The 13,439-nt window shown below is 36.5% G+C and overlaps 1 protein-coding gene across 2 annotated transcripts; it reads right to left on the bottom strand.

The window, feature by feature from the left end:
- Positions 1–7,914: 7,914 nt before the first annotated feature.
- LOC126380330 (uncharacterized protein K02A2.6-like) lies at positions 7,915–12,735 on the bottom strand. 2 transcript variants are annotated; one of them, XM_050029679.1, is made up of 2 exons: positions 11,063–12,735; positions 7,915–9,390 (listed from the first exon to the last, which is right to left on the bottom strand). In XM_050029679.1, the coding sequence occupies exons 1-2, from the start codon at positions 12,608–12,610 to the stop codon at positions 9,364–9,366; spliced, it is 1,575 nt and encodes a 524-aa protein (XP_049885636.1). In that variant the 5' UTR covers positions 12,611–12,735; the 3' UTR covers positions 7,915–9,363. The 2 variants fall into 2 exon arrangements, with proteins under 2 accessions (XP_049885636.1, XP_049885646.1); XM_050029689.1 differs by having other exon boundaries at positions 11,063–11,214.
- Positions 12,736–13,439: the final 704 nt, after the last annotated feature.

The following is a 13,439-nucleotide window of genomic DNA, read 5'->3' as shown; positions in this document are numbered from 1 at the left end:
AATTGAACCTAAGTTTCACTAAATGTACTACTACACGTATGTGTATACTTAGTTTTATTATTATTGTTTTTATGATTTTGGTTTGTTTTTCTTTTTGTTTTGGTATATATATTTTTTTTTGTCTATGTACTTATTGATTTCCGTGTGGTTTCTGTCCTGTGTTAAATGTAATGTACCTGTCTGTCTGTGTCTGTGGTGTCCGGAAGTAATAAATGTTTCTTTCTTTCTTTCTTTCTAAATGTCAAATATGTTAGTGCGACAGAGTCCTAAAGTGGGTACATTATATTGCTCATGGCTGTACCTAATAAGACGTCTTAAGTTTACAAAAGCATTTAAGCCGTGAAAAGCGCCGACTCGCTCAATTTTAAGGAAATACCGCCCTTTTAGTTTAATAGCCGGGATATTCTTGCGTGCCTCTATAAAAGGTAACGAGGTAACCCTCTCAAATTAACCCAGGATAGGATCCAGAGAGGGGTCATAAGTCAAAAATCATGGCCCAGAACACACCCCGGACACTTCGTACAAACAACCTCGTTTTACACATACACTACACATTGACATTATCGTACACGCGCATCTGTGTGTGTGACGTCTGATACCACACGATTCAAGTCTAAACTATGTTCGAGGGGGCGTGAGGTAAACCAAGCTCAGACGCAGGTGGGGAGCGGAGAGTTGCCGTTCTTTACGTAGTATTATTCCTTATTCTATAGCTATAGTATGGTTAGGTTAGGCTAATATGTATTATAGCCATTTGTAATATATATTGAGTAGTATTATTATGTATTTAATGTATTTGTATAAATATTAACTGTAGTTTATATAGGCAGACGCCACACACACAGTTGCGCGTGTCTCTGTAAGTGTCTGTGTAAAACGAAGTTGTTTGTATGAAGTATCCTGGGTGTATAGCCATCCAAGGGATTATTTTCAGTTAGTACCTAAGTATATTCTATCCGCCATATTTTTCCCACACGGATAAGAAAGGCACCTAGTATCTACCTAATATATTTATAGAGTTGACCTAACACCCCCCAATCTATGTACCTCAGTCCGCCCTCCTGTGTAGGTAGTGCCACTGAATTATGGAGTTTAATCAACACCTTGAGAGAGTAAAGTTCATTGCACGTGCCATCTTTCTACATCTACGTGAAAACCCGTGATGGCCCAATAATGGCAGAATGCGAGGTGAGCCTGACGGACGGACGTGCGAATTACATTGGGCCCTCACTAGGTCTTCAATACGTTTCCGGGCTCGTGTCGTGTATAGAACGGTTTCGGGCTACTCTCCGCTCCCCACCAGTGGCTGAGCTAGGTTTACCTCACCCCCCTTGGTCTTACTTTAGTCTTCAATCGTATAATGGGCTTCAGACGTCACACACACAGGCGCGTGTACGATAACGTTAATATGAAGTGTCTATGTAAAACTAGGCTTTTTGTATGAAGTGTCCGGGGTGTGTAAAGTACACAAAATAAAAAAGTAAATATTTTAAAGATCTTAAATGTTATCTTCGGCGGAACATGCCCATATTTCATGTTTACAAAATTATTTTCATTTACAGTTTCCAGTTTTTAATTTTGTCCCACATTCGAAAATCAAATTCAATTCGATATTCAAAAGATATTTTATTCAATAGACAACAATATTTACACTTTGATTACTTAGTATTTTTTATAAATATTATTTAGTCAAACGTCTCGTCTGCCCAGGCAAGGTAGGTAGAGGCGCTTGGCGGCTCAATAATACGTAATAATAACCCTGACACCAGGGTTGATGGTGTCTGTCATTGATCTCACAACCTACCCAGAACAAGAGAGATTATACAGAGTGTTAGTGACATCGTAACGAATACTAAGAGAGATGATTTAGACCATGACTCTGAGTAAGTATATATAAAGTGAAATTTTCTGGCAGAAAATTCTCTATTTCATATTTTTTTAAATATTTTCATTTTTATACTTTTGCAATGGAAAATTCCACTTGATATTAACTCAGAATAATCAGCTGAGTCACCCCTAGTATTTGTTACGATGTCACTTAACCCCGTATCATGATTCCGAGTTGATATCAAGTGGAATTTTCTGTCGCAAAAATATAGAACTGAAAATAATTTTAAAAAATACTAAAATTTCTATTACTTTTCCGACAGGAAATTCCACTTGATATCAACTCAGAATCATGATCTGAATCATGTTTCAAAGTTTTTGGTTACGATGTCACTAACACCTCTGTTGAACAGTCTGTTGAACTCAAATCCGCTTTTGACTTATTTATTCTGGTATCCCTTCAAAATTCCTGTAAACATTCAACAATAAATTAAGAAACATTTTATTAATGAGCCACTTATCTTGGTCGTTTATCATAATAACGGGACAGAAGGACAATCAAAACTTAAGAAAGCAGTCGTTAAGTAGAAATATTGTTATTCCTTCCACGTCCAATTTGGAAAATGAGCTCTGTCGTTTATATAAAACGTGCCTGGATCTTTATTACTTTACTTTTTTCTTTACTTTTTTTTATCAGTATTATTTTTCTTTATTGGGTTAGGTAAGCGAACCCTGTGAAAAACGGAATGATGTATTTATTTATTTATTCAGATATCCAACAGCATTTACAAAAGGTGCTTATATATTACATGTAAGTACAAATTTATTCGCCAATGACAGGATATCGTAGCTTGCAAATTTAATGAACCGTGTTAGCGTGTGTGCGTAATACGATGTTATATTTGGATAATGACTTGCGAAATCAATAACTTTCATGTTTTACATTATATTGTATTACAACCTACTTATACATAAGATAATAAAGTAACACAATAAATATAATATATAATTATCATATAAGTAGCACAATATACCAACATTACATACATATATTTTAAATAAATTATATAAACCTAACCATGTTTTAGGATGGTTGTTAAATACATTAACTTATAATTTAGATAACCTCTCGAGTACAAGTTTTCTAAAAGGTTTCCAAAGGGAAGGGAGGGAAGGGATGTGGCTGGATCTTTATTACTCTTTCTTACTCGGGTAAGTATCATAAAAATCGACCTTATCTGTACAGTAGGTATGATCTTTATTGCTCTCAGGTTTTGATTAAACTCCACAATCAATAGCGGAAGCAGAAGCAGTGTGGAAGATACGTGGAGGCTGGAGTGGAACATATTCGACGGCACAAATTCGAACCTTATTCAGGATCCCCTCGGAGGGTCCCTGGCTTTGACTCCAAGCGAAAAATCTGGACACGACTGAACCGGTGTAGGGCCAACCATGGAAAGTCAAACCATCACCTATATAAATGGGACTTAAAGGAGTCACCATACTGTGAATGTGGTCACCCGGATCAAACCATATCTCACAGTGAACGAGTGCCCTCTGCACCAGTTCCCAGGTGGTATAGCCGAGCTGCATTGTTTGACGGATGCACCAGAAACTTGGTTAAGGGAGCTTAAGCTGGATATATGATCCACGCAGGATATTTTATTTTTGTCTGCCATACGCAATAATAATAATATAATAATAATAGCAGAGAACAAGGGTTATTTTTGATCATGTAGTAAGAATAAACTTCTCTGTAGACAACCGAATTAGAGCCCTCAATGCTCCCCATTTGTCCGGCCAATTAACGCCATCTCAGGCAAGCCTACAATAAGTCAAATTAAATTCAAATTCAAAAATATCTTTATTTCAGTAGACAACATAGTTACACTTTGTTTCGTCATATTTTACATAAGACGAACGTCTCATCCGCCTAAAACTACTGCAGCTTCTCACAACCTGTGTGTATAGCCGATGAAAAGAAGCTGCACGAAAAACCTCGGCAAAGGGCCCTAGACGTTCTTCTTTTAAAGAAAAAGTACTCTTATATAATTTAGTAATTTGGCTGCCCAATATAGAATAGAATAGAATAGAATAGAAATTGTTTATTATAAAAGGACGCCACATACAAAGACAAGACAATATCAATATCAGTTCCCAGACAGCCAAAGAGTACCTAATACTACGTCCATAAAGCAGACAGCTAATCCCATGCATTCATATCTTCTAGATAAGCACTAATCTTAGAATAACTTTTTTACAAAGTCAAAATTCAAAAAATTCAAAAATATTTATTTTTCAAAATTGGCTTACAAAGTTAGCGCTTTTTGAACGTCAAACATAATTAAATTACATATTATGTAACTAGCTGTAAAACTACTACCACATCGGAATCTGTAACGCTGAGGGAAAGACGTGGCCAGAAAACCTCCCAGCACAGGGCCCTAGTCCTACTGTTTCATGTTTTCCTTTCTTTTCTTTTAATCCAGTTTGTATTACATAAGTTTCTGTTTAATTACTGTCGTAAAGTCGTGTGATGTACTTAATGGCTAGACTAGATTCCTGGATTAGAATTCCGATTTAGTAAATTTGGGAAACAAACTTCACTTTTAATTGCATTCCATACCTCCAATTTAGTTGTTGAAAGGATAGTACGGTCACGAGTACTAATATGTATACACTTTGCAACCATGTCACATTCACTTTTTTTGACAAATTTAACCGTAAGCCTCATTAAATGTCAAATATGATAGTGCGACAGGGTTCTAAAGTGGGTATATGATATTGCTCATGACTGTAGTTTTAGGCGGATGAGACGTTCATTACGTAAAAATTGACGATTCAAAGTGTAACTATGTTACCTACTGAATAAAGATATTTTTGAATTTGAATTTGAACTGTACCTACTGAATTGACGCTCAAAAATTACAAACTTTATTTTATCTGAAGTTATCATAATGAGAATAATATGGCCACTGTTGTCCAGTGGTTGAGCGTCGGGCTTACAATCCGGAGATTCCGGGTTCGATTCCCGGTGGGGCATGACATATTACAAAAATCACTCTGTGAGCTTAGTTTTGTTAAGAAATTAGAGACTAATCACCCGATTGTCCGAAAGTAAAAGGAGGGTACGTTAAGCAGTCTGTAGGTACTGGGTACTACTTACGTAAGGGGCCTTTGCCGGCTCAAAAGTAACACTGATACCAGGGTTCAGGAGGTCAATCGACTTCACAGTCCGTACGAGGGATGTTGAAGCCATCAAATCAACTTAATCCCCTACTTTTTAAATTTTCAATCCAATTTCATTCCCACTCTCAACATTATCCAAACACAATGCAATGCTCGTCTGCGTTATATCACAAAATAAGCAAAATGCATATAAATTTTAAACTTCATGAATAGATTTGACTGGCTTCAGGAAACGGATACGAAGTGGTTCGTATACGAGACGTGTGGGTTGGCTGTAAAATTGTATTTGAATGTAGATAACGTGCTACACACTGCCGTGAAGTTTGGTAAGTAATGATTTAGAACTCGAGTTTGTGGTCTCATCAACTCCCAAGCATTTATTCAAAATAATATTGCACACAAACATAACATACAAACATTTAGCAACAATACAAATAGGCGGCCTTATTGTTCTGAAGCAATTTCTTCCAGGCAACAACTGCCAGGAACAAGCCATAAACTCGCGATGCCCGACGGAGCAACAACAAAATTTAACACGTTCACTGTCTATGAACCACATATAAGTCAACAGAAAGTCTTCATCTTCTTCAAGAACATCTTTTTTTTTGACATACTGTGTCTATGTACATAAATTCCAATGTGTTTATCGAAAAATAGCATTGCACGTGAGGGTTTGATATATAATTTTCAGTTACATAGTGAACGTGTTAAACTATTAGGTATATATATATATATATAGGCCCCGGGTTCAAATCCCAGTGGGGACATATCACAAAAAAACACTTTGTAATCCCTAGTTTGGTTAGGACATTACAGATTGATCACCTGATTGTCCGAAAGTAAGATGATCCGCGCTTCAGAAGGCACGTTTACTAGTGTATTTATAAGTGAGTAATCGTTACATGAGCCATGTCAGGGGCCTTTGGCAGCTCAAACAAAACCCTGACCAGGATTGATGAGGCTGATATTCCACTTCCCAACCCACACGATAAGAGCAACCTATGAACCCGGTTTTTTGAGAAATAAATTGATAGTTTCATTTTATTCTTTGACTTTGCTCGATGAACTGAGAAACGTGTGTGTATATAAATAAAACCCGCATTGACACAAAAGTCACGTACGTACGTCATCGTCGGGTCGGGTTTATGGGGACCACAGTTTATATCGGGTTCAGCAACCAGCAGAGTTACTACCTATTTCCTATCCTGACTATCCTTCGGTTCTTGACCTTAAAAACATCTTATTTGTTATAGTATCTATCTGGGAGACAAACGCTAGACTATAATGATTGAAAGTAATAAATACTTTTTTTCTTTCTTTCTTTCTTTCTTTCAAAGTCTTCTTCTTAATCTTCTTCATCCTCTTATCTATAACTAATAGATAACTATAAATATAAGGCCGGTTTAAAACCATTTAACCAATCCGTTCTTCTTCTTCTATCGTGTGGGTTGTGAGGTGACCACCAATCCGTTTAAAACCTGTTTTTTGACGTGACTTATTGTAGATTTGCCGCAGATGGCATTAACTACTTGGCCGGACAAATGGGGAGCGCTGAAGGCTCTCACCCGGTACAACGTTTAAGACAACAGGCCTGAGGGTGCCCAGTTGGGCGCGAACCTCGGCACAGGGCGTGGTCTGAGAGGAAAAATATTTGAAAGAATAATCGACCCTAGCGGGTGAGGGAAATCGTCGACCACGCCGGCGGGGTAAAACCGTTTAAAACCGAAATCAACCATTTATTTCGGTTTAAGACGGCTGCTGTTGATGACTAATATGTTTTTCTTTCTTGATTTTGCCGAGGTAGGGATATAACGGGTAGAGGTATAAACTGTGTAAAGAGTTTTTGAATGTGTAATAATTATACTGTTATTAACTACTGTTAGTAACGCTTTTCAAGGCGTATTGTCAGAGCTTCTACGCGTGCAGCCTGTGGGCTGACTGTACGCGACGGGCATACGGCGACCTGCGCGTCCAATACAACAACGCGTTCAGGGTCCTGATGGGGCTGCCGCGGCGTTGTAGTGCGTCGGAAATGTTCGCGGAAGCGCATGTTGACGGCTTTGCAGCCATTATTAGAAAGCGATGCGCTTCCTTTCTAGCGAGGACGCGCGACAGCCCTAACGGCATCCTGAGGGCGTTGGTGGACCGGTGGGACTCGCCTTTTCTTAAGATGTGGATAGGCCGCCATACCGCATAGAACCACTTCGTTTTTATTTATTGATTTTTAATTTTAAATTGTTTATTTTGTAATTTGAATTTGATTTTTACTATTTTAATTGATTGTGGTATCTTTTTTAATGTATGGATTTTTAAATCTGAAATAAACGATATATTATTATTATTATTGTATGTCTTTTTCATATCTCGGGCCTATGGAGGCCCGGACTTTTGGAAGGCGAAACATGACGTCAAGTGACCAAATATTGAAGTTTAAAACACTGTTCTTTTATTGTTGTAGGCGTGTTTTCAACGGTTTAAAACGATTTATTTGGGGTTTAAAATGGCAACATTTGGTTTAAAATGTTTTAAATCGGTTGTTTTACATCTGTACCAGCAACAGATTTCCACTCCTCGCGATCGATTGCAGCCTTTGTATCCTGATCCCATGCCGGGATAATGGATAAATTATTTACTTACTTATTGGTTAAATTATTGAGAGTTCGAATGAAAGTAGACTTACGAAAAAGATTAACGAGGCGGTTATCAGTGGTAAAGTTGGAAGAGGAAGGCCTCATCGTACGTACAGAGATCAGATCCAGCCGGGTCCGCATGTCAACCGCGCCGAATTATATAGAGCACTTCAACCAATAAACTGCTTATATGCTGTTCTGGGAGTGTTAGAATAAAAGCATTTACTTTGAATAATATGAACTTTTATTAATATAAATCTTAGAAAATATGGTTCTACAACAATCGGGCCACGCCCATCCAAAAGTCTCATAGATTAGCTTGACACATGTCAATCTACTTATAAATAACTAGGCAAAGGTTTATTATATAAACAGCCAACACGTTCTCTTTTCTTGAAGAAGATATGTAGGTGTGTTTATAACAAAATGAATTAAGATCTTACATTACAGAAAGAAAACACAATCTTCTAAATAATAAGTGTAAACTGATAGTCTAAGTATGAGATCAAAACTTAATACTAATATTATAATATGCATAGCTGGAATTAATACTATAAATCTTAGAGCCTAATTAATTTGACAAATTGTTCAATGAACGCCATTGCAAAAGTAGAAATATAAACAATACTTAACTTTAACCTTCTAGAAATAAACTTACAAATGATTTAATTCCTCTCCGAACATAGACCATTTAGATAAACTCAAAATTAAGTACAATCATAATCATTCAAATATTTAGGTTTACAAACTGTCCGCTTAGGTCGAGCTGTATGGACTATCTTAGGTGTACTAGGATCGTCAGGTAATGCCTGTATAGGTGGTGAACTAATTCTTGGAGTATCGAGAGGTGGAACAGTATGAAACCTGGAGGACAAAGAGGTAAGTGCATTATCTGTCAGTTGCTTATCTGCTTTGGCTTGAATATTGTTTAAGGAATCGTCTAAAGATATTGAATTATCAGCTGAATTTCTTTCATTTTCATTAACAAAATTATGTTTTGCCAAACCCTCATTAACTATCATTGCTTCATCTTCATGATCTAGTGCAATATTTTCTGGAGCAGGTCTAATATGACAGAGGTTTCTTCTATATCTAACATTATTTACATTAACTAGAAAGTTTCTATCCGAGATAATATCCTCAACAACTCCAAAGGACCATTCTTTCATTGAAGGATTAATTTGCACCGCAACTGGTTGGCCAACTCTTAGGGAAACAGCCTTCTTGGACCTTTTATCGTATGTAGATTTAGTTCTTTCTCTATTTAAGGTAATGTCACGGGCTACATTTGGTACGATTTTTGGATGTAGCAGTTCCGGTATCATAGGGATATTCCCTCTTGTTCTTCGAGAAAAAAGCCTTTGTACAGGACTTGTCTTGAGTTTATTAGGAGTGTTTCGCAAGCATAGCAAGCCGTACCAAAAGTCTTCTTTATTTTCTGTAGTTTTGGTCAGTAGCTTCTTTGCAATCTTTACGGTCGCCTCTGCTTTGCCATTACCTTGCGGATGATGAGGAGAAGAAGTGTTATGAGAGAATCCCCATTTGTGTGCAAAATCTTCGAATTCTTGACAGACGAAATTTGTCCCTCCATCTGTTATTACTATTTCAGGCACTCCATGGCGAGCAAAGTTCCTTTTGCATATGTCAATAACTGTTTTAGCAGACATGTCCTTCATACGATCAATTTCGAAAAAATCTGAATAATGATCCACAGTTATTAAATATTTGTGTTGTTTTCCATTTTCTGTAAAAAAGAAAGCATCCATAGAGATAATCTGGAATGGATATTCTGGAATTCTGACACTTTTCATTGGCATTCTCTGTTGACTTGGAGAATATTTTACACATATGTGACAATTCTTTAACATCTCTTTCACATCTGATGTCAATGTAGGCCAAAATATAGCTTCCCTAGCTAAAGTTAAAGTATTTTCCAGGCCTGAATGGCTCTTATGAAGTTTTTTCAACATGACTTGACGTAAGACTTCAGGTATAAGAATTGCTTGTCCCTTTAGGATTAAATCATCATATGTAGTTAGTTCATCTTTGAAACTGAAATAATATTTTAGAGCGTCCGGCACATCTCTAATAAATTTTGGCCATCCCATATTAATGAATTCTTTCAGTTTTGTATAATTTATATCAGTATTTGCAACTGCTAAAATTTCTTTAAGACAACTATCTGATATTGAAATGTTTTCTATAGGGTTTATTTTTTCAAAAATTTTGAATATTTTTGTGTCTCTATCTACTGTATCAGTGTTATCTAAATAAAACCTTGATAGCGCATCCGCAACTACATTATCTTTTCCAGATACAAATTCGAAGTCTACATTATACCTTTGTAATAGTAGTAACATGCATTGTAATCGCTTGGGAGCTTTTAATAAAGGTTTTTGAAAAATGTTTATAAGCGGCTTATGGTCAGTTTTGATTGTTGTTTTGACATTGCCTACTATGAACTGATCAAATCTAGTGCATGCAAAAACAATGGACAAAAGTTCTTTCTCAATTTGGGCATATTTTCTTTCAGTAGCAGTTAGAACCCTAGAAGCATAAGCAATCGGTTGATTTTCTTGAAACAAAGCTACACCTAATGCAGACTCACTGGCATCACATTCTATTAAAAGAGGTTTGCATGGGTCATAATATTTTAGAGTTTGTAAGTCACCAATTATAGATTTTAACTTGTGAAATTCTTTATTGGCATCGCCATTCCAAGACCAAACGGTGTTCGTATGAGTTAAGAGTCTTAAATGGGTTGTTTCTGCACTTAAATTAGGAATGAATCTACTCAGATATGTAACCATGCCTAAAAAACGTTCCAAATCTTTTTTGTTTGAAGGAATTGGTATGTTTTGTATTGCAGAGACCTTATTTGGGTCTGGCTGGAGACCTTTGTTGGTCAAAATGTGACCATAATATTTTACGGAAGTTTTAAGAATACTACTTTTCGTTTTGTTTAATTTGCAATTGTGTTTGATTAATTTCTTAAGCAGCTTCTCCAGATTTTCATTGTGGTCTCGGGTAGCCTCTGACATGGATTCACCCACACCGTAAATCAAAATGTCATCAGCTAAAAGTTCCACACCTGGTAAACCTTGAACAATATCATACATTTTCATTTGAAAATAGTCTGGAGAAGATGAAATACCAAATGGCAAGACTTTCCATCTGTATTTTCCGAAGGGAGTCCAAAAAGTGGTAAGTTTGCTACTTTTGTTTGATAGTTTAAGATGCCAAAAACCTTTTTTAACATCCATGGTAGAAAACACTTTAGCTTTACCTATTTCAGGAAGAACTTCATCAATTGTGGTAAATTGATAGTTTGGTCTCTTAATAGCTTTATTTAAAGGGATAGGGTCTAAACAAATTCTAAAGCTATCATTTTTTTTAACTAGAAGAATATTGCTTACCCAATCTGTGTGCATGTCTTCTTTCTCTATTATGCCTTCCTCTACTAATCTTGCTAATTCTTTTTGCAGGGGCTTTCGGAGACTGACAGGTATGCGACGAGGTTTTTGAATTACAGGTTTGACATTGGCATCTACCTCCAAGTCTATTTCTCCTTCAAAACATCCTTGTCCCTCAAATACAGATTCATATTTCATAAGAATTGTATCTGTCTCAGTGTGATTTTGCTTTACTTCTTTACAGAATTTAACCAAACCCATATCCACACAAGCTTTGCAGGACAACAATGGAATATGAGGTGTGTGTACTACCTGAAAAGTAATTTTATACCTACTTGATTTAGAGCCCCGAGTAACCTTCAACCATATGTCTATTTGGCCATGGATGAAAATATTATGGCCACCAAAGCTATACAGGCATTTCCTGGACGGCTTAAGATTTTTATTTATAAAACTTTCACTAAACATTTTTTTTAAGTTTTTGTAACCTATAAGGCACTCATCGGCTGCAGTATCTAACAAGCATGTAATATCTATCCACCTGGAAGTGACATCAGATTTGAACTTCAAAGAACACTCTGCCAGATTTTTCTGTTGATCATTGGTGATTTTATTAATAATAATGTTATCTTCACAGTCAGAGTCAGCATCAGATGAAGAAGATGGCTGCGTTGGTGCCTGCTGGGGACTCTTTTTTATTTCTTTGATTTTCTTTTTGCAAACTTTCTCTGTATGGTTTCTGCCATTGCAGATTGAACATAATTTGCCCCATGCCGGGCAAGCTCCTTTTATAAATTCATGTATATTGCCACAAAACTTACATTTCTTCTTCTTCTTTTTCTTCTCTGAATTTGACTCTTCTTTGTCTTTAATTTTCCTAACTAATGATTCACCATTTGAAAATGTCTTCAATTGTTTTTCTGTTGCTTCTGAAGCTTTGCAGATATTTACTGCCTCATGTAATGTCAGGTTTTCTCTCCTCAATAACTCTTTTTTGACTTTTATATTTTTTACACCAAAAACTATTTTATCTCTTAGCATTTCCTCTGTCATTTCCTTATCTCTGTACTCACACTGTTGTACCAATTTTGAGATTTCTGCAAAGTATATGTCAAATGATTCTTCGTCTTGATTTTTGCAATGGAAAATGTATCTATTATGAATGATGTTCCTGTTAGATACCATTTTTTCTGACATAATCTTTAGAACTTCTGAACAAGTATATTTATCTTCAATTTTAATACCAAACCTGTTGTATTTTTTTATGGCTTCTTCTCCAATTGCACTAAAGAGTATAGATACTTTCCGATGTTCTTGATCAGAAGGCCAAGAATCCATTTGGGTGGCTTTGCAATAATTTTGCCATGAGGATTCGAATATATTAAAAGCCTCATCTGGGTCATTATTAACATCCAACGGCGTCGGCCACGGAATATTCATGTTATTTGCGGCACTCGCATCACGTTTATTCGAGGAAAGAACTTGTAATTGTTGCTGGAGAGCTAGTAGAATTTGCGATTGTTGTCGCAAAACGTCTTCTAAAGTCGCCATTACTGGTTTTTCATATGGTTATTTACACACCGCTGCCACCATGTTAGAATAAAAGCATTTACTTTGAATAATATGAACTTTTATTAATATAAATCTTAGAAAATATGGTTCTACAACAATCGGGCCACGCCCATCCAAAAGTCTCATAGATTAGCTTGACACATGTCAATCTACTTATAAATAACTAGGCAAAGGTTTATTATATAAACAGCCAACAGGGAGCAAATAAAAAACATAGAAAACGTTCAGCTGCTTGTCTTCCCGGGCATGTCGTAAAAACCGACAGAGGGATTGTGTCCTCTAACATGATGGACTAATGTTATGGGCGATAAGCTGATCCCTTATCAGCATAAGGTTCATCATATCCAGCTTACGACATCGTATCAACAGTAAGTTGTCTTTGATTACTTGTGGCTCTGCCCACCCCATTAGGGATTACGGACGTGAGTTTATGTATGTATGTATATCAACCAATAAACGATACCAATGCTATCTACGTAGATGGGCGTCAAACGGCTATTGGTCGAAGGCCTCGATATAATTCCACCACCATTACCATGCAGAGCCTACAGGCTTTAAAAAAATACCAAGTCAACAATACCCTAAACTAGTGAGAATTCATGAAGTACTTAAAGAGTAAGTTGTGTGTCAGGGTCGTAGTAAGTGGTTTTTGTCTACCGTCATCAGCGTTATCCCGTTTTAACAGGATCCGCCTATCTAACCTGAAAATTTGACTGGTAATGTTTTTCACAGAAGCGACTGTTTATCTAATCTTCCCATGCGAAGGGAAATTCAGCCCAATAGGAAGCAGGCAGTCGCTCCTGTAAAT

Source organism: Pectinophora gossypiella, chromosome 3 (assembly GCF_024362695.1).
Source record: "Pectinophora gossypiella chromosome 3, ilPecGoss1.1, whole genome shotgun sequence".
In the NCBI taxonomy this organism is placed as follows: Eukaryota; Metazoa; Arthropoda; class Insecta; order Lepidoptera; family Gelechiidae; genus Pectinophora; species Pectinophora gossypiella.
This window is presented reverse-complemented; position numbering and strand designations above follow the sequence as displayed.

Excerpts from the sequence above, each read along its gene's own strand:
- LOC126380330 (XM_050029679.1), bottom strand. The coding sequence starts at position 12,610 with ATGGCGACTTTAGAAGACGTTTTGCGACAACAATCGCAAATTCTACTA. Across the intron at positions 9,391-11,062 it reads AAGACATGCACACAGATTGG|AAAATGGAAAACAACACAAA; the intron begins GTAAGCAATATT and ends TCTTTTTTACAG.